Consider the following 20,837-nt stretch of genomic DNA (forward strand, 5'->3'; position numbering starts at 1 on the left):
GTGATCTTCCTGTGTGGAATCCCGGGAATCCAGAGGACGGGGACATCTCTCTGGTGGGTTCCTGGTATTAGGTGGCTCCATCATATCCTTGTGTCCTTCTGAAAACTCCTCCATCACTCCATACTCCTCATCCTCCTCTTTATACTCTTCTTTAACATCAATATTCTCATCCCCGAGGATTCCACTCTGAAAGATATAATAAAACATTCATTGTAACAAACATGCTGTGTATAAATCACAACTACCAATAATTGTCATCATCTACCTGATGATGGTGAGGGATGGTGTGACCTTCCTGTGTGGAATCCCGGGAATCCAGAGGACGGGGACATCTCTCTGGTGGGTTCCTGGTATTAGGTGGCTCCATCATATCCTTGTGTCCTTCTGAAAACTCCTCCATCACTCCATACTCCTCATCCTCCTCTTTATACTCTTCTTTAACATCAATATTCTCATCCCCGAGGATTCCACTCTGAAAGATATAATAAAACATTCATTGTAACAAACATGCTGTGTATAAATCACAACTACCAATAATTGTCACTCATCTACCTGATGATGGTGAGGGATGGTGTGACCTTCCTGTTTGGAATCCCGGGAATACAGAGGACGGGGACATCTCTCTGGTGGGTTCCCATGACTGGATCCATCTGTAGGAAACACACACACTGACTGAATCCATTGTTTCTATGTGTTTATCAGATGATGGGGGATCTAGGTGGATCCTCCGTACTGCTCTCTCCTTTACAATAAAGTCTCCTCTTACCCGGTGATGTGAGGGGCGGCTGATTGTCCATCATGACGTCCTTGTAGAGATCCTTGTGTCCTTCTAAATACTCCCACTCCTCCATGGAGAAATAGACAGTGACACCCTGACACCTTATAGGAACCTGACACACACAATGATACAGTCACCATCCAGACACATCCCTTGTCTGTTACTGGAGAATGTCCCAGAATTCCCGGCACCGCTCACCTCTCCTGTCAGCAGCTCAGTGATCTCTCTGGTGACTTCTAGAATCTTCTTCTTCTTTCTCTCTTCTATCAGGGAGGGAGGTGGAGGCAATGTGATGTCATATGATCTCCAGACTTCACAGGAGGAAAACTCTACATCTGAACACAAAGAGTCACATCAAATGATATTCCCAGAATCCTCCTCACCTCTCCATTCAGGTCTCCATTTTATTAAAGCCCCACTTCAGGCTGAGGTATAATTCCCCCCACAGGACCCCCACACTACGCAGGGTATAGGCTTGTTGCAGCATTCTGATGTCATTACATACAACGCAGGACCAACAGTCCCACTTTACATGTGAGGATACCAAGGGACCCCACATCCTAAGAGCATCAGAAAAATGTCAGATGGAGGGACATTGGGAGGAGGAGCTGTGAGGTCAGTGTGATGTCATAGGATTCTCTGATTCTGAATGGAGGGACATTGGGAGGAGGAGCTGTGAGGTCAGTGTGATGTCATAGGATTTTCTGACTCTGGATGGAGGGACATTGGGAGGAGGAGCTGTGAGGTCAGTGTGATGTCATAGGATTCTCTGACTCTGGATAGAGGGACATTGGGAGGAGGAGCTGTGAGGTCAGTGTGATGTCATAGGATTCTCTGATTCTGGATGGAGGGACATTGGGAGGAGGAGCTGTGAGGTCAGTGTGATGTCATAGGAGATATAGACTCTGGATGGAGGGACATTTGGATGGGGAGATTTGAGGGGTCCTCTATATGAGGCTCCTCTACAAACCAAATCCTTGTTCCTGGGTGCGTCCTACCTCTCCTAAACTGAAGAGTGAACTTTGACCTTTACCATCGAGAAACTTGTCCGGAATCTGTGGAAGTAAGCTGTCATGTGATCAGGTGACGTGCGGAGGAAGGGAGTGTAAATAGCAGACAATAGTCTCCATCATGAAGGAGATGAGGGGGAGGGGAGGAAGTCACTGAAGGTGACCATAGATCCATGGAAATTCAGCGGGTTCAGCAGGGATCGCTCACATTTCCATCCATGTGTGGCCACTGCCGGATAAAAGCCACTCCCCCAGCGGCTGCAGCCAATAGCTTGAGTGCTGATCTGTGTATTCTGAGAGCGGAGGAGTCCCCCCATTGTCAGAATACAAGAGTGCAGCGGGGAGGATTCCCCCATCCACCTCCAATGTGTGGATGGGGGAATCACTTCAGGTTTTATGGTCATCCCGCTGGCTGAACGATAAAACTGAACCATGTAGGCCAGCTTTGGGAGCAAATATATTATCATCAACTCCTCCCCCTGAAGGGGTTCATCTACGTATTACCTCCTCTGCTGCCAGATCCAGGAATGTCTCCTCTCTACTTCCTTATTCATGGAACTTCCTGTCTGGGTAGAAGTCAGAGGACAGACATGACGGGGGTTACTGGGTGTAAATAGAAAATAACATCGTATTACCTCCTCTGCTGCTACTTCCACCAAGGTCTCCTCTATACGTCCTGCCTGTACCTAACATCACTTCCTGTCTGTACCTGACATCACTTCCTGTCTCTACCTGACATCACTTCCTGTCTGTCTTCCATAGAGACTTCCTGTCTGGGTAGAAGTGAGATCCCCACCTTGTGGAGCACAGAGGAACTGCAGCCCCGAGAAGCGTCTGGTAGTGTGACCCCGGCCTTGTGCTGGGTGTGTATGGACTGTAGATCCTTATAGAGGGGTCACCTCCACTCCCACCAAGGGGGACAGAAATATATGACTGCTCGGGGGACACATTTTGGCTCCATTGATTTTGCAGTAAATGTGATTGCATTAGTCCCGTTGATTTTCATATTTCCATGTAATAAAAGGTGTCACACGATGTCGGGTTCCCCTTTCTCTCCTCCCTGAGTGTGTATTTAGAGGCGGAGCTCCTGCTGGAATGGCGGTTGGAGGCGGAGTCTAGGAGGGAGACTGACAGAACCCGCAGCAGACTTGCAGGAGTGAGCGAGGAGGATCCGGTTCCTTTACCATCGGAGATGAGGAGAGTGTGAAGGATGTTTCTGACTCTGGGAGCTGAAAAGCTGGGAGTCCTATTGGTGTGATGAGGGGGAAGCACTACTAGGGGGCGCCCTCACCATCCCGTGTACAAGAGGTGGAAGAAGGCGTGGCTACACTACAGCCCACACAATTTGGAGGGCGGAGCACTTTCGCACCTTATCAACTTTTCACTGATTGGTGGATTTTTGGAGTAAAATAAGTGGATTGAAGTAGCTGCAAAGTGGAAGCGGTGGACTTGCAGAGAACACTATACTGAGCACACAATATTGTCTGTCTCCATGGATTTGCACAGGATTTGAGATGATTTCCTATAGCAGCAAATCTGATGAGATGAATGAATGTAGCGCCCCCTCCTGGTCAGGTCTAGGATGTGTAGTCAGGTAAAGCATAGCTGTGTTTCTCTGCTCACCAGAGAGGCTGTCAGGTAAATTCAGTCGGTATTCTGAGTTACAGAGAGCTGTGATTGATTAGTCAGGGCTGCTCATGCTGCTCTGGTTCTGTTGGAGTTTGTCTGAGTTCTGCCCGCCTTCAGGAAGCTATGAGAGTCTTCCAGAACATGGGAATTGGCTAGACAAATGACCGGTATGAATATGGATACAGTCCTGACCAATTGCAGGGGAGGGTGGCCCCATTGCATGCTGGGAGTGGTATTTATACTCTGAGAGCACATGGGTTCAGTGTCTTTCCTCGGAGAGGATTGCACCAGCCAGGCTGGAGGCAGGCTGCCTCGCCTGGCACTTGCTGTTATGTGGCCTCGGGTGGGTGACCTGAGGGCCTGAAGTTAGAGAGAGTGACCCTGATTCTACAGTAAGCTGACTGAGGGGAGCTGTCTGCCAAAGCTCTGTCTGGTGTCACTGGAGAGAGTGGCTTGGAAGATTGGAAGGAGGCAACCATTCTGTCCTTGGACCTGTGAGTGCAAACTCTGAGAGATCTGGGGGGCTCTGTGTGCTTGTTACCCCTCTGGTGCTTGATAGTCAGCCTGGGTCTGAGAAAGGGAGCCCTGCCTAGTGTTCTGCAGAGCTTGTCCAAGTATTGCTACTGCTAATGGGACTTGGCTCTCCTACAACTACTTGCTGCTATTTGTTACTGAGAAGTCTGCTATCTACTGTCAGCCGAGACTTCACAAGGGTACTAAGAGATCAGCTAGATGTCCTCAGTGTGAAGAGTTCTGATTCTGGAGGATCCGACTACATTCCCCATCCCTATCCCCAGTTCTACAATAAACTCCAAACACAAAACATCCCATAGACTGGTCATTGGAGACAACGAGCAGAAGTGTGTGTGTTTGCCTTGCTGTGGGGCAAAGCAAAGGGAAACCAGGGGCAACATTCAGCTCCTTCTGAGGTAGTGCTACATGAAGTCAGTGTAAAGTGGAAGCAGTAGATCTGCAGGGAACTGCATCTTGAGCACAAAACACTTTGTTGTATATGGATTTGCATATTGTTCAGTATTCTTAATTTACTGGCAAACAACACAAGATCAATTGAAGTAGGTGTAAAGTGGAAGCAGTAGATCCACAGAGAATAATATTTTGAGTTGGGATGGGCTGACGGTTCAAGTCAAACATAAGATCGACTCGAACATTAACTGTTTGAGTGTTCACCATTATGCAGGAAGTTTGCCCGCGTGCCCAAACAATGTAAAACATGCTTTGTGATTGGCCAAAACATTGCACCTGACCTGTGGTCAGGTGCAATGCTTTGGCCAATAACAGGTGAGTTCTCAGGGAGAGCCATGATTGGCCAAAGTGCTGGCCGTATTATTGAACCACAACATGCAGAAGAAGTGGTGGAGTGGATAAGTCAGTCATCCTCATCCTCTGTCATCCAGGCTCATACTATTTTGCCTTCCACCACAGCTGCCAAAGTGTCCTGTTCCTCCGGCTCCTTGTCCACCACAGCTGCTCCTTCCGTAGCCCCACCATCATGCATGGAGGAGTCACCAGAATGATTGGATCATAGTGTCAGTCCCATGCTGCTGGAGGATGTGCAGCGATCTGAATGCTGTGATGTTGGGTCCCAGGATGAGGAAAGGAGTGACGTGAGCCTAGAGAGAGGGGGCGCCAGTGAGGGAAAAGAAATTGTCAGTCCTGTTCCCCCAGCCGCAGCACACTGCCAAGTTGGCCCCATTGATGAGGAGGATGGGGATGATGAGGTCACTGACCATACTTGGGTGCCTGAGAGAACAGAGGAGGACAGTGAGGAGGAGGCAGAACTCCAACAAGGCAGGAGGTCCTCCAGGGACAGGCATAAGGGCAGCCAACCAATGGCATCACACAACAGAGCTCCACAGGTGGGGGGCGCTGCTGACTCCATGCAGACTTCCACAAGTTCTCTGGTGTGGGCTTTCTTCAACACATGTGCAGCATTGCTGTTTGCAGTCTTTGACTAAAGCAGACCAAGCGTGGCCAAAACACCAGCCACTTGGGCACCACATGATTGACAAGACGTATGATGAGCTGCCATGCAGCCCGCTGGTAACAGCACCTGAAAGACCCAGAAAAAGTGCAGACTTCTCCTTGCTCCTCATCTGGGATCTCTACTATAAAACGTCAGGTCTTCTCAACAGCCTCCACTGAGAGGAGTGATGGTACAGCAGTGGGTGGCCCATCTGACAGCAGGACACCACCTGTTCATTTCAGCAGGAACATTTCACTACCCCATTTGCTGAACCGTGAAAAATAGACTGTCCCAGCCATCCACATTCTATCCTGGCCAAATTGCTGCGTTACAACTGCTGCCTTTCCATCTGGTGGACTCTTCCCCCTTCCGGGAATTTGCAGAATGTTCTGTATCACAGTGACAGGTTCCGAAAAGACAATTCATTTCATACAAGGCCATTCCAGCTCTGTACCTTCATGTGGAAGGTCATGTTTTGGCCTTGTTGGACAAGGAGGTCAGCAGCAAGGTCCACATTACTGACACGTGGTCCAGCAGGCACAGTCAGGGATGTTACATATCCGTCACCGCACACTGGGTGACTCTGCTAGCAGCTGGGAAGGATGCAGGACAGGGTTCAGTTCTGGAGCTTGTTCCACCACCATGCCTCCAAAAACCTGGTGGTGATTCTGCCACATCTGTCTGCTCCACCCCCTCCCCTTCCTCTATGGCCTCTTCTGCTGAATTGTCATCTCCACTGGCTTCCGCTCACCCAATGAATCAAATTCAAAATACTAACAACTTACAAAACCATCCACAACTCTGCCCCCAGCTATGTCACCAACCTGGTCTTAAAATACCAACCAAACCGGTCTCTTCGGTCCTCTCAAGACCTCCTGCTCTCTGACTCCCATGCTCACCTCCAGGACTTCCCCTGAGCCTCTTCCATCCTATGGTACTCCCTACCCCAATCTGTCCAACTATCTCCTACTTTATCCACCTTTAGAGGATCCCTGAAATCCTTCTCTGTAAAGAAGCCTCTCCTGCTTCTAACAAATACACTGTGTTTTAGTTCCTCCATCGGCCCATTGCCCAGTTATGACCTTTGTATCACTTCACCCTCCCTCTTAGATTGTAAGCTCCCACGAGCCGGCCCCCTGATTCCTCCTGTACCAAATTGTATTGTAGCTGTACTGTCTCCCATCATGTTGTAAAGCGCTGCGCAGACTGTTGTCACTCTATAGATCCTGTATAATAATCCGATGATAATGATTCTGTACTGAAGTGTACCCTGGATACAGCATTGTGCTAATATCAGGTCACAATGTCACCAAACATGGTATGAATGAATCTCATTCTGATACTAGTGAGCTGTGATTGGCCCACAGCTATCACATGGTACCTGGGCCAATCACAGCACCCTCTACTATGTGATGTAGTGGTAGCCAATCACAGATCACTAGTAATCACAGCTGTCATGAATGACACTCTGTATAAAGCATTGCTGACACGGTGATCATCATTGTAAAGAGAATCCCTGATCCCCCCTAGAGTAGTGCAGTGCTGCTATGGACACTACTCTGAGGGAAAAAAAGTTTAAAAAATTGAAAATGTTTTTATTGGGTTTTTTTTGGTTCTATTTTTTATCATACTGACACCAGTCAGGTCCCTGATCACCGCCACATCAGTCACGTGAGTTTGTAGAAAAAAAAGTGAAAAAATATTTAATTTCTTTATTTTCCCAAAAATTGTGACCAAAACTGCCAACTTCAAAAAAACTAGGATTTATTTTTACCAAAGACGTAGCAGAATACATTTTGGCTGAAATTTATAAGGAAACATTTTTTTTCCTTTTGGATGTTTTATAATAGAAAATATTGGGGGGGGTTTTCTTAAATGTTCATTTTTTTCATTTATATAATAAAAAATAAAAACCTCAGTGGGGATCAAATAACACCAAAACAAAGCTCCATTTATGTGAAACAAATTTTATATATATATATATTTCATTTGCACACATTGTTGCATGACCGAGCAATTACCAAGTAGCGTAGTGCCAAATAGCAAAAAATAACCCCTCCCTACTGGGCACTTATACCCCCTTCCTGCCCAGGCCAATTTTAAGCTTTCAGCGCTGTTGCACTTTGAATGACAATTGCGCTGTCATGCAACACTGTACCCATATGAAATTGTTAGCATTTTTTGAGACAGATAGAGATTTCTTTTGGTGGTATTTAATTGTTGCTGGGTGTTTTATATTTTGCGATATAAACAAAAAAAGAGCAAAACATTTGAAAAAAGTTTTCTTTGTTTCTATTATAAAATTTTATAAACAGGTAAGTTTTCTCCTCCACTGATGTGCGTTGATAAGGCTGCACTGATAGGCGGCACTGATGGGCGGCACTGATATGCAACAATGATGGGCACTGATAGGCGGCACTGACTGATGGGTACTGATGGGTGGTACTACTGGGCAGCACTGATGGGTGGCACTGCTGGGCACAGGTGGATGGCACTACTAGGCACTGCTGGGCACAGCTGGTAGGCACTACTGATGATCGGTGCCGATCCCTCCTCTGACAATTGCCAGTTATTGCCAGTACTTTCCTCATGCTGTGACAGTGTGAGGAAAGTGCAGCCAATAACCGGCAACTGCATTTCCCGGTGATCTGCTGTCATTGGACACGGCTGATCATGTGCTAAAAGGCTGCTGTGATTGGCTTTTTACCACATCACATGATCAGCTGTGTCCGTAGGATGCAGAGATCTCCGGGTGCACGCCACAAGGGTGCGTCTCTGTGAGGACATCATATGTTGCCCTCCCAGGACTGGACAACCATGCTGTAGCCGTCATTCAGTTATAGCGCGGTTGGCAAGCGGTTAAAGTGGATCTGCACTTCATCTGCACACCACAAACCAAAAATACTATTTAATTCATTGGTAATATTCAAAGCAAACTCCCCCATCCATCCATCCCTCCATTCGTGTCTTCAGGATTTATTTTGCTGAGAAATCATTTTGAAAAACATCCCCCCAGCATTTCTGTCAGTAGCCATCTTGAGTAAGGGCAGATGATTCCTGTAGAATTTACTTCCTGGAATCCATCAGCCCTTAGCTTAGGCATTGGCTGACCGGAGAACCCCCCCTCCCCTTCCGAAGACTGTTGGGGTGTATGATATCATTTGCCTAGGCAGGAAACCAGGAAGTGAGTAACAATATGTAAAAAACAACAACATTCAAAACAAGTAAATATGATCTACTTTCCTATCTATATACAGATGCTAGCAGTGTAAGGACTAGAAATAGTCAATGCTGATTGGGAGAGTGAAGTTCCACCTTAAGAGGTTAAATTGATTTCCTATAATCGTCAGCTCCATCTAGTGGCCATAATGCTGTATCTTCTCTGAAATACCTCCTGATTAGAGATGAGCGAAGTATTGAAAAATTCGATTCGGCTGATTCGGCGAATTCCAGTATGAAATTCGATTCGATGCGAATTTATCCGCTACGAAGATGACTTATAAAAAGGGTTTCTAGGCTTCAGAGAGCCTTTAAATTAGTGCAGAACACTGTACCTTTAATTTAAATGCCCTTGGAGATGAGGAAGGAGAAGGAGAAGGAGAAGGAGAAGGATGAGGAGAAGGAGAAGGATGAGAAGAAGGAGAAGGAGAAGGAGAAGGATGAGAAGAAGGAGAAGGAGAAGGATGAGAAGATGGAGAAGGAGAAGGATGAGAAGATGGAGAAGGAGAAGGATGAGAAGAAGGAGAAGGAGAAGGATGAGAAGAAGGAGAAGGAGAAGGATAAGAAGAAGGAGAAGGAGAAGGATGAGAAGAAGGAGAAGGATGAGAAGATGGAGAAGGAGAAGGATGAGAAGAAGGAGAAGGAGAAGGATGAGAAGAAGGAGAAGGTTGAGAAGAAGGAGAAGGAGAAGGATGAGGAGAAGGATGAGAAGAAGGAGAAGGATGAGAAGAAGGAGAAGGAGAAGGATGAGAAGAAGGAGAAGGATGAGAAGAAGGAGAAGGATGAGAAGAAGGAGAAGGATGAGAAGAAGGAGAAGGATGAGAAGAAGGAGAAGGAGAAGGATGAGGAGAAGGAGAAGGATGAGAAGAAGGAGAAGGATGAGAAGAAGGAGAAGGATGAGAAGAAGGAGAAGGATGAGAAGAAGGAGAAGGAGAAGGATGAGAAGAAGGAGAAGGATGAGAAGTAGGAGAAGGATGAGAAGAAGGAGAAGGAGAAGGATGAGAAGAAGGAGAAGGAGAAGGATGAGAAGATTGAGAAGGAGAAGGATGAGAAGAAGGAGAAGGATGAGAAGAAGGAGAAGGAGAAGGATGAGAAGAAGGAGAAGGATGAGAAGAAGGAGAAGGATGAGAAGAAGGATGAGAAGAAGGATGAGAAGAAGGAGAAGGATGAGAAGAAGGAGAAGGATGAGAAGAAGGAGAAGGATGAGAAGAAGGAGAAGGATGAGAAGAAGGATGAGAAGAAGGATGAGAAGAAGGAGAAGGATGAGAAGAAGGACAGTTCTGTGACAGTTTCTGTCTATTTCTGACAGTTCTGGGACATTCACTCCATACAGCGGTTTCAACCGCTGTATGGAGGGAATGTCATAGAACTGTCTGAAATAGACTATGTCTAACAGTTCTGGGACACTCACTCCATACAGCGGTTGAAACATTGTATCTATTTGTTTCCATAAATGGATCCATTTATGGAAACAAATAGATACAATGTTTCAACCGCTGTATGGAAGGAATGTCCCAGAACTGTCAGAAATAGTCTATTTCTGACAGTTCTGGGACATTCCCTCCATACAGCGGTTTCCGGCAAAAAGTGTATGTGCAGAGTTCCTCTATTCTGCAGATACACTTAGAGGAGCTCTGCAGATACACTTAGAGGAGCTCTGCACATACACTTTTTGCCGGCTTGGAATTATTCTTCTTTTCATCCTACTTCTTCTTCTTCTTCATCCTCATCCTCTTCTTCTTCTGAGGATGAGGATGAAGAAGAAGTAGGATGAAAATAAGATTAATTCCAAGCCGGCAAAAAGTGTATGTGCAGAGTTCCTCTAAGTGTATGTGCAGAGTTCCTCTAAGTGTATGTGCAGAGTTCTTCTAAGTGTATGTGCAGAGTTCCTCTAAGTGTATGTGCAGAGTTCCTCTAAGTGTATGTGCAGAGTTCCTCTAAGTGTATGTGCAGAGCTCCTCTAAGTGTATCTGCAGAATAGAGGAACTCTGCACATACACTTTTTGCCGGCTTGGAATTATTCTTATTTTCATCCTACTTCTTCTTCTTCTTCATCCTCAGAAGAAGAAGAAGAGGATGAGGATGAAGAAGAAGAAGAAGAAGTAGGATGAAAATAAGAATAATTCCAAGCCGGCAAAAAGTGTATGTGCAGAGTTCCTCTATTTCTGACAGTTCTCTGACAGCTTCTTCACATGTACAGCGGTTGAAACATCTGTATCCTAAATGGAAACTAATAGATACAATGTTTCAACCGCTAAACATGTGTTCCTTCTGTCAGAGAACTGTCAGAAATAGCGGAGCTCTCTGCAGGGACACTTTTGCCGGCTGATCGGGAAATATTCGATTCGCGCACCCGAAGTAGGCAAAATTTCGGATTCGACGCGAATCGAATATTTCCTGAAATTCGACTCGAATTCCGGTTCGCCTGGTTCGATCCGCTCATCTCTACTCCTGATGTATAAATAGTGCAATACAATAATATGGCCACTAGATGGAGCCAATGATTAAGTGAAATAAAATACGGCCAAAACCCGTCCCAGCTGGGTGAACACGGCTCACATTCATTCAACTCATTGTTTTTTGAACAGAACTCTAAGTGTTTGTGAAATCTCCCACCACAAAATATACTCCAACCCGGTCCCACACTTCATCCATGAGAAGGAAATAAACCACACTAGGACTCCGTGTATGGACTACGACTCTTCCTCTCCGGGGCAAACATGGAACACATGACCCTACGCATACGTGATCCCACTGCAGCCATCTTGGATTCTGGAAAGCGAGTTGTTTATATGATAGCTTGATTGTCATCTTTTCATTTTAAGTCCATTTACCACATTAACCCCTCCCCCTCCAGAGGATTTACCCCCCCCTTCCTGACCAGGCCATTTACCACATTAACCCCTCCAGAGGATTAACCCCCCCCCCCCCTTCCTGACCAGGCCATTTACCACATTAACCCCTCCAGAGGATTAACCCCCCCCCCTTCCTGACCAGGTCATTTACCACATCAACCCCTCCCCTTCCAGAGGATTTACCCCCCTTCCTGACCATGCCATTTACCATATTAACCCCTCCCCCTTCTGAGGATGTACCCCCCTTTCCTGACCAGGCCATTTACCATATTAACCCCTCCCCCTTCTGAGGATGTACCCCCCTTCCTGACCAGGCCATTTACCATATTAACCCCTCCCCCTTCTAAGGATGTACCCCCCTTTCCTGACCAGGCCATTTACCATATTAACCCCTCCCCCTTCTGAGGATGTACCCCTTTTTCCTGACCAGGTCATTTACCATATTAACCCCTCCCCCTTCTGAGGATGTACCCCCCTTCCTGACCAAGCCATTTACCACATCAACCCCTCCCCCTCTGAAGGATGTACCCCCCTTCCTGACCAGGCCATTTACCACATTAACCCCTCCACCTTCTGAGGATTTACCCCATCACAGTATAGGGGCCCCGGCCAATTATTAATTCCTGATTAATGATCCTGAGTGTCACAAGTTCTCTGCCAGCCCAGTTATTAGTTCCTTGTTCCTTTAATCCCTCCTGGCCATAGGAAGAACATCCTCCAATTAGTATTCTACTCCTGTGTGCCAAAGGCCCCTAGCTGTAATTAATGTGTCCCCTCCACAAGAGGTTCCAAATTCAATTAGTGTATCCTCCCCACTGTTATCCCTTTTACAGCTACAAATCCAATTATTGTGTTTCCTTGTCCATCCTGTCCAACCAGTCTTTTGCCTAAATATAATATCCTCCCCACTGTCCTCCCGTTTACAGCTACAAATTAAATTACTGTATTTCCATTCCTGTCCATTCTCTCCATTGTCATCCAAAATGTCCCTAAACTCAATTAAGGCAGTCCCTCCATTGTCATCCTGCTAATGACCCCCCTCCACCTCTCATCCTGCTCAGGGGGTTCAAGAGGTCAGTGCTGGTCTCTCCTGATGAGCCATTCTGCTGTGCAGCCACTGAGGGGTCCAGCTGCAGCTGGACTCTAGTGGTCCAGGCTCTGCCTGAGCCCCATTGGAGGAAAGGGGACACCAGAAGCCGCATCAGCTCTACCTGAGCTTACCACATCAGCTCTGCCTGCGACACTGCCAGCTCTATCTGGGACTATCACACCAGCTCTGCCTGAGACGCCGCCAGCTCTATCTGATACACTGCCAGCTCTATCTGGGACTATCACACCAGCTCTGCCTGAGACGCCGCCAGCTCTATCTGATACACTGCCAGCTCTATTTGGGACTATCACACCAGCTCTATCTGAGACGCCGCCAGCTCTATCTGGGACTATCACATCAGCTCTGCCTGAGACACTGCCAGCTCTATCTGGGACTATCACACCAGCTCTGCCTGAGACACTGCCAGCTCTATCTGGGACTATCACACCAGCTCTATCTGAGACGCCGCCAGCTCTATCTGGGACTATCACACCAGCTCTATCTGGGACTATCACACCAGCTCTGCCTGAGACACTGCCAGCTCTATCTGGGAATATCACATCAGCTCTGCCTGAGACGCTGCCAGCTCTATCTGGGACTATCACACCAGCTCTATCTGAGACGCCGCCAGCTCTATCTGGGACTATCACACCAGCTCTGCCCGAGACGCTGCCAGCTCTATCTGGGACTATTACATCAGCTCTGCCTGAGACGCTGCCAGCTCTATCTGGGACTATCACACCAGCTCTATCTGAGACGCCGCCAGCTCTATCTGGGACTATCACACCAGCTCTATCTGGGACTATCACACCAGCTCTGCCTGAGACACTGCCAGCTCTATCTGGGAATATCACATCAGCTCTGCCTGAGACGCTGCCAGCTCTATCTGGGACTATCACACCAGCTCTATCTGAGACGCCGCCAGCTCTATCTGGGACTATCACACCAGCTCTGCCCGAGACGCCGCCAGCTCTATCTGGGACTATCACAAATCAGCTCTGCCTGAGACGCTGCCAGCTCTATCTGGGACTATCACACCAGCTCTGCCTGAGACGCCGCCAGCTCTATCTGGGACTATCACACCAGCTCTGCCTGAGACGCCGCCAGCTCTATCTGGGACTATCACATCAGCTCTGCCTGAGACGCCGCCAGCTCTATCTGGGACTATCACACCAGCTCTGCCTGAGACGCCGCCAGCTCTATCTGGGACTATCACACCAGCTCTGCCTGAGACGCTGCCAGCTCTATCTGAGACACCGCCAGCTCTATCTGGGACTATCACACCAGCTCTGCCTGAGACGCCGCCAGCTCTATCTGGGACTATAACATCAGCTCTGCCTGAGACACCGCCAGCTCTATCTGGGACTATCACATCAGTTCTGCCTGAGACGCCGCCAGCTCTATCTGGGACTATCACATCAGCTCTGCCTGAGACGCCGCCAGCTCTATCTGGGACTATCACACCAGCTCTGCCTGAGACGCCGCCAGCTCTATCTGGGACTATCACATCAGTTCTGCCTGAGACGCCGCCAGCTCTATCTGGGACTATCACATCAGCTCTGCCTGAGACGCCGCCAGCTCTATCTGGGACTATCACACCAGCTCTATCTGAGACGCTGCCAGCTCTATCTGGGACTATCACATCAGTTCTGCCTGAGACGCCGCCAGCTCTATCTGGGACTATCACAGCAGCTCTGCCTGAGACGCCACCAGCTCTATCTGGGACTATCACACCAGCTCTGCCTGAGACGCCGCCAGCTCTATCTGGGACTATAACATCAGCTCTGCCTGAGACACTGCCAGCTCTATCTGGGACTATCACATCAGTTCTGCCTGAGACGCCGCCAGCTCTATCTGGGACTATCACATCAGCTCTGCCTGAGACGCCGCCAGCTCTATCTGGGACTATCACATCAGCTCTGCCTGAGACGCCGCCAGCTCTATCTGGGACTATCACACCAGCTCTATCTGAGACGCCGCCAGCTCTATCTGGGACTATCACATCAGCTCTGCCTGAGACACCGCCAGCTCTATCTGGGACTATCACACCAGCTCTATCTGAGACACTGCCAGCTCTATCTGGGACTATCACATCAGCTCTGACTGAGACGCCGCCAGCTCTATCTGGGACTGTCACACCAGCTCTATCTGAGACACTGCCAGCTCTATCTGGGACTATCACATCAGCTCTGCCTGAGATGCTGCAAGCTCTATCTGGGACCAGCTCTGCATGCATGTATGCCTCTCCTGTGTTATCTGACCTGTTTATGAACTGCCTCTTACCTCCCTGTTGGATTACAAACTGCTGTAGAGACTTTTACTTTGCCCATCGGGGATGAATTACAAAGTATTTTGGGCTCTCTCTCTCTCCACTACTCCCCATTGAGTGATTTTTGTCTCTTTTAATAAAGCTTTAAATGTTTGCCATCTGCTTTGTGTGTTCTGTCCTGCCTACCCTCCCTCACACCCCCCCCCCCCTTACTGACAAGGCCATTTACCACATTAACCCCCCCTCCGGAGGATTTATACCCCTTCCTGACCAGGCCATTTACTACATTAACCCCTCCAGAGGATTTACCACCCTCCCTGACAAGGCCATTTACCACATTATCCCCTCTGGAGGATTTACCACCCCCCCTTCCTGACCAGGCCATTTTCTTGTGATACGGCGCTGCGGTAATTTCACTGACAATTGCACGGTCATGCTACGCCGCACCCAAATGAAATTTACATCCTTTTTTGCCCACAATTGGATCTTTCTTTCGGTGGTATTTGATCACCTGTGCATGTTTTATTTTTTGTGCTATAAAAAAAAGACAATTTTGAGAAAAAAAAGTTTTGGACTTTTTACAATTAAACAATAAAAAAACAAATTTCATCATAAATTTCAGTCAAAATTTATTAATTGGTGTTTGATGACACCATGGAGAGTGTCTTTTCTACTATATCACAGTCTATCTGCACAGCGATCTGATGGGATGCAGCACTGCCATCCTCTGAGATGGGGGTTGGAGGAAAGCTGGAGATCTTGGATTGATAGACAAGTGCTGGGTGATCCCTCTGAATTGGGGGTCATAGGATTCTGGGAAGCCCCCCGGTGTTGTACCCTGATGTGCTGTGTGCTTCATCATGAAGAAGTGTTGGTGACATCCACATCTGTCATTTCCCTCATAATCGGAGAACCACACAATTCATTGTTTTTGGCTTCACACTTGCTTTATTTTTTCAATTTGTGGTGAAACATAAGAGATTGATAGATTTCCATCGTACTATTGTATTGTGACCACTTCATCCATGTCTCTGGGGACCTCTGATCTCCTGGTCTACTGCTTCTTCCACCACTTCATCCATGTCTCTGGGGGCCTCTGATCTCCTGGTCTACTGCTTCTTCCACCACTTCATCCATGTCTCTGGGGGCCTCTGATCTCCTGCTTCTTTCACCACTTCATCCATGTCTCTGGGGACCTCTGATCTCCTGGTCTACTGCTTCTTCCACCACTTCATCCATGTCTCTGGGGGCCTCTGATCTCCTGGTCTACTGCTTCTTCCACCACTTCATCCATGTCTCTGTGGGCCTCTAATCTCCTGCTTCTTCCACCACTTCATCTATGTCTCTGGAGGCCTCTGATCTCCTGCTTCTTTCACCACTTCATCCATGTCTCTGGAGACCTCTGATCTCCTGCTTCTTTCACCACTTCATCCATTTCTCTGGGGGCCTCTGATCTCCTGGTCTACTGCTTCTTCCACCACTTCATCCATGTCTCTGGGGGCCTCTGATCTCCTGGTCTACTGCTTCTTCCACAACTTCATCCATGTCTCTGGAGACCTCTGATCTCCTGCTTCTTCCACCACTTCATCTATGTCTCTGGGGACCTTTGATCTCCTGGTCTACCGCTTCTTCCACCACTTTATCCATGTCTCTGGGGGCCTCTGATCTTCTGGTCTACTGCTTCTTCCACAACTTCATCCATGTCTCTGGAGACCTATGATCTCCTGCTTCTTCCACCACTTCATCTATGTCTCTGGGGACCTTTGATCTCCTGGTCTACCGCTTCTTCCACCACTTTATCCATGTCTCTGGGGGCCTCTGATCTTCTGGTCTACTGCTTCTTCCACCACTTCATCCATTGCTCTGGGGACCTCTGATCTCCTGCTTCTTCTACATCTCTAGGGGCCTCTGATCTCCTGGTCTAATGTACCTTCCATGATGAAGATCAGCCATGGAGTATATCTGAGGTGTATATCAGGGTGTGCTTCTTCCCCACATGAAAACTGGGATGTCCAGCAACATTTCCCACACTCAAGGCACTAATACACCTCCAGGGTTGTGTGGGACCTCTGATGTACAGGAAGATAGGACTTCAGTGAGGTACATTTCCCTCACTCAGGACAGGAAAGTGGCTTCTCCCTGTGTAAAATCTCTGATGTCTGGAAAGATGGGACTTCTGCAAAAAACATTTCCCACATTCAGGGCAGGAATATGGCTTCTCCCCGTGTGAGACCTCTGATGTATGTAAAGATTGGACTTATCTGAAAAACATTTCCCGCACTCAGAACAGGAAAGTGGCTTGTCCCCTGTGTGAGATCTCTGATGTGTGTTAAGATGGGACTTAACTGAAAAACATTTCCAGCACTCAGGACAGGAATACGGCTTCTCCCCTGTGTGAGATCTCTGATGTATGTAAAGATGTGACTTCTGTGGAAAAAAATTCCCCACACTCAGAACAGGAATACAACTTCTCCCCCGTGTGAGATCTCTGATGTATGTACAGTTCAGACTTCTGTGAAAAACATTTCCCGCACCCAGGACAGGGATATGGAATCTCCCCCGTGTGAGACCTCTGATGTCTGGAAAGATGATACTTATCTGAAAAACATTTCCCGCACTCAGGACAGGAATACGGCTTCTCCCCCGTGTGAGATCTCTGATGTCTGTAAAGATGGGACGTCTGGGAAAAACATTTCCCACACTCGAGACAGGAATACGGCTTGTCCCCTGTGTGAGATCTGTGATGTGTGAAAAGACTGGACTTCACTGAAAAACATTTCCCACACTTAGTACAGGAATACGGCTTGTCCCCCGTGTGAGATCTCTGATGTGTGAAAAGACTGGACTTCACTGAAAAACATTTCCCACACTCAGAACAGGAATATGGCTTTTCCCCCGTATGAGATCTCTGATGTTTGTAAAGATTGGACTTGTCTGAAAAACATTTCCCGCACTCAGGACAGGAATAAGGCTTCTCCCCCGTGTGAGATCTTTCATGCACATTAAGACCAGATTTAGTTTGCAATCTCTTCCCACACTCAATGCAGGAGAAGCTATTCCCTGTTGGAAGGCTGGCCGGGTCCCGCACAGTCTGAGGTTCCGCAGGATACGAGGAATCCGATGGTCCATCTACACTGGGTGGTGCCGGATGGACATTGGAGGGAGCCGGGTTTTCTCCTGGACTATACTGTGTGATGTCCTCATCTTCTACTTTCCAGTCTGGAGACAAAGTGAGACAATCCTCGGAGGTTTTCCTCATCTCCCGGCCATGGACTAAAATACAAAGACAAAGAGGATTACCAGACAGGAGCTGATTGGTTCCCCCAAACCAGGACTCCGCCCACATCAGGCAGCTTGGTCTCTGAGGAGCTTACAATTCCACCCTCAAGGGAACTAGGAAATGGCTCCTCTGATCTCCTACCAGGTCATTTCTTTATTCATGGACCTTAGTCAGAGAGTGAGGAAACAACCAGAACTGTCTTTTATAGGAGGGACAGTGATGAGGGGATTATAGGACGAGGGTCCCCACCCCCTCTATCACTCATCGCCATCTTCCCAACACAAGAAGTACTGCACTTCCTTATTTAGTCCATGATTTAGTCATGAAGAACAGCGGGGCTGAGCCCCACCAGAGGTCAGAGAGTGAGGATGGGGGGAGAACAACCAAGATGAAGACTGGACTGATTCTGAAGACCACCATCATTGGGGGATTGACTCCTCCCTCATTATCAATTTCTGTTTAAGGGCCCAAAGTTGGAGGATGGTATCACATTATTATCACCATGTAAAAGTCTGTGCTCCAATCACATCAGCCGATATAAAATGTCCAGCTGGTAGGAAATGGGGGGGAACAATGAGAATCCATATTATGTGTATATATAGCAGTGGGGGGAGCAGAAATCAGGACTATGGAATGTACAACATAGAGTATATAGTGCAGGGGTCAGCAGTATGTACTGTACAACAGAGTATATAGTGCAGAGGTCAGGAGTATGTAATGTACAACATAGAGTATATAGTGCAGGGGTCAGGAGTATGTAATGTACAACATAGAGTATATAGTGCAGGGGTCAGGAGTATGTAATGTACAACATAGAGTATATAGTGCAGGGGTCAGGAGTATGTAATGTACAACATAGAGTATATAGTGCAGGGGTCAGGAGTATGTAATGTACAACATAGAGTATATAGTGCAGGGGTCAGGAGTATGTAATGTACAACATAGAGTACATAGTGCAGGGGTCAGGAGTATGTAATGTACAACACAGTATATAGTGCAGGGGTCAGGAGTATGTAATGTACAATATAGAGTATATAGTGCAGGGGTCAGGAGTATGTAATGTACAACATAGAGTATATAGTGCAGGGGTCAGGAGTATGTAATGTACAACATAGAGTATATAGTGCAGGGGTCAGGAGTATGTAATGTACAACATAGAGTATATAGTGCAGGGGTCAGGAGTATGTAATGTACAACATAGAGTATATAGCGCAGGGGTCAGGGGTATGTAATGTACAACATAGAGTATATAGTGCAGGGATCAGGAGTATGTAATGTACAACATAGGGTATATAGTGCAGGGGTCAGGAGTATGTAATGTACAACATAGAGTATATAGTGCAGGGGTCAGGAGTATGTAATGTACAACATAGAGTATATAGTGCAGGGGTCAGGAGTATGTAATTTACAATATAAAGTATACAGTGTAAGGGTCAGGACTCATAATATTGGTATTCAGTAATCATTGGAAGATTAAATGTTTACTGTAGACAAGTTGCAGAGATCCCACACCGCTGCCTCCCATCTCCTGAGACTGCACTCAGTGACTTGGGTCTGAGACTATACAGACATATCCCTCCACCCGGCACAGCCAGCAGACCACAGAGCAAGGAACCCTGGGAGAATTGTTCTGTCAGAGATCTTGCTAGAACCAGATATGGGGCCGGAGACCCAAAGTACATGTCCCAGGTGCCTAGGTTAATGCTAATGGTGAAAACTTAACATTTTGCAGCCAGCTGAACCCCAGAATCTCCAAAAATCCAGTCTAGTTACATAAATTGTGTCTTACAGGCTGATATCACCCAGTCCCCGCCCTACTCTGGACCAATCAGTGAGCAGTATGGGTGGAGGAATGGATTTAGTGTTCATGACCCACCTGTGCTGATCTCTGTAGGAGTGTCCTCCTCTATAAATGTCCCCGTTATTCCATCCTCCTCCATAGACTGCTGATCATCCCTCACATACGCCTCTTCTTCTTCTGCTTTCACCTCAAATTCTATATCGATTGGATCTCCACTCTAAATCAAGGAAATGAGAGAAAATATCATCTGTAAAATGTAAGATTTATGATTGTGACATCACACACAAAATCCACACATTGTCTCTACAAGTCCATGTTCTAGATGCTCCATCCCACCAACCTTGTAATAGTGAGGGATGGTGTGACCTTCCTGTGTGGAATCCCGGGAATACAGAGGACGGGGACATCTCTCTGGTGGGTTCCTGTAGCTGGATGACTCCACCATGGTGTCCTGGTACAGATCTTTGTGTTCTTTTAGAAGCTCTGACTCCTCCATCCCCCCATCCTCATCCTCCTCCTCTTTTATCTCTTCTTTAACCTCAACTTTAGGATCTCTCAGGTTTCCACTCTGAATATATAATAAAAATGACATCAATGGTAACAATGCAGAAAATGTACAGATCCTAATGATACTATCAGTGATTGGAGAATGTCCCAGAATTCCCGGCACCGCTCACCTCTCCTGTCAGCAGCTCCATCATCTTCTTGGTGACTTCTAGAATCTTCTGCATGTTGTGTCTCTCAGGGTTTAGGGAGTCACATGGAGGCACTGTGATGGTCATATGATCACCTGACTTCAGAAGAGGAAATCTCTGTATTGAGAAACCAATAGGAATATCATGTTAGACTCCCAGAATCCTCCTCACCTCTCCGGTCAGGTCTGTGTTTTATTAATAGAGATAAGTGATGTCATGTGACCTCC

The 20,837-nt window shown here is 47.3% G+C and overlaps 1 protein-coding gene across 1 annotated transcript in view; it reads right to left on the bottom strand.

Moving 5' to 3' along the window:
- Positions 1-265: 265 nt before the first annotated feature.
- LOC149462462 (uncharacterized) overlaps positions 266-20,837 on the bottom strand; it is a gene marked incomplete at its 3' end in the record, with an annotated part of 64,681 nt that continues 44,109 nt past the window's right edge. Inside the window, exons 4-6 of the mRNA XM_089676820.1 lie at positions 767-890; positions 553-650; positions 266-472 (exon numbers count right to left, since the gene is read on the bottom strand). Of these exons, the coding sequence (XP_089532946.1) occupies positions 266-472; positions 553-650; positions 767-890 (429 nt within the window). The remainder of the gene's footprint in view (positions 473-552; positions 651-766; positions 891-20,837) is intronic.

The sequence above is a fragment of the Staurois parvus genome, unplaced genomic scaffold (assembly GCF_062004578.1).
Source record: "Staurois parvus isolate SC_StPar_1 unplaced genomic scaffold, SC_StPar_1.0 ptg000174l, whole genome shotgun sequence".
Classification (NCBI taxonomy): domain Eukaryota; kingdom Metazoa; phylum Chordata; class Amphibia; order Anura; family Ranidae; genus Staurois; species Staurois parvus.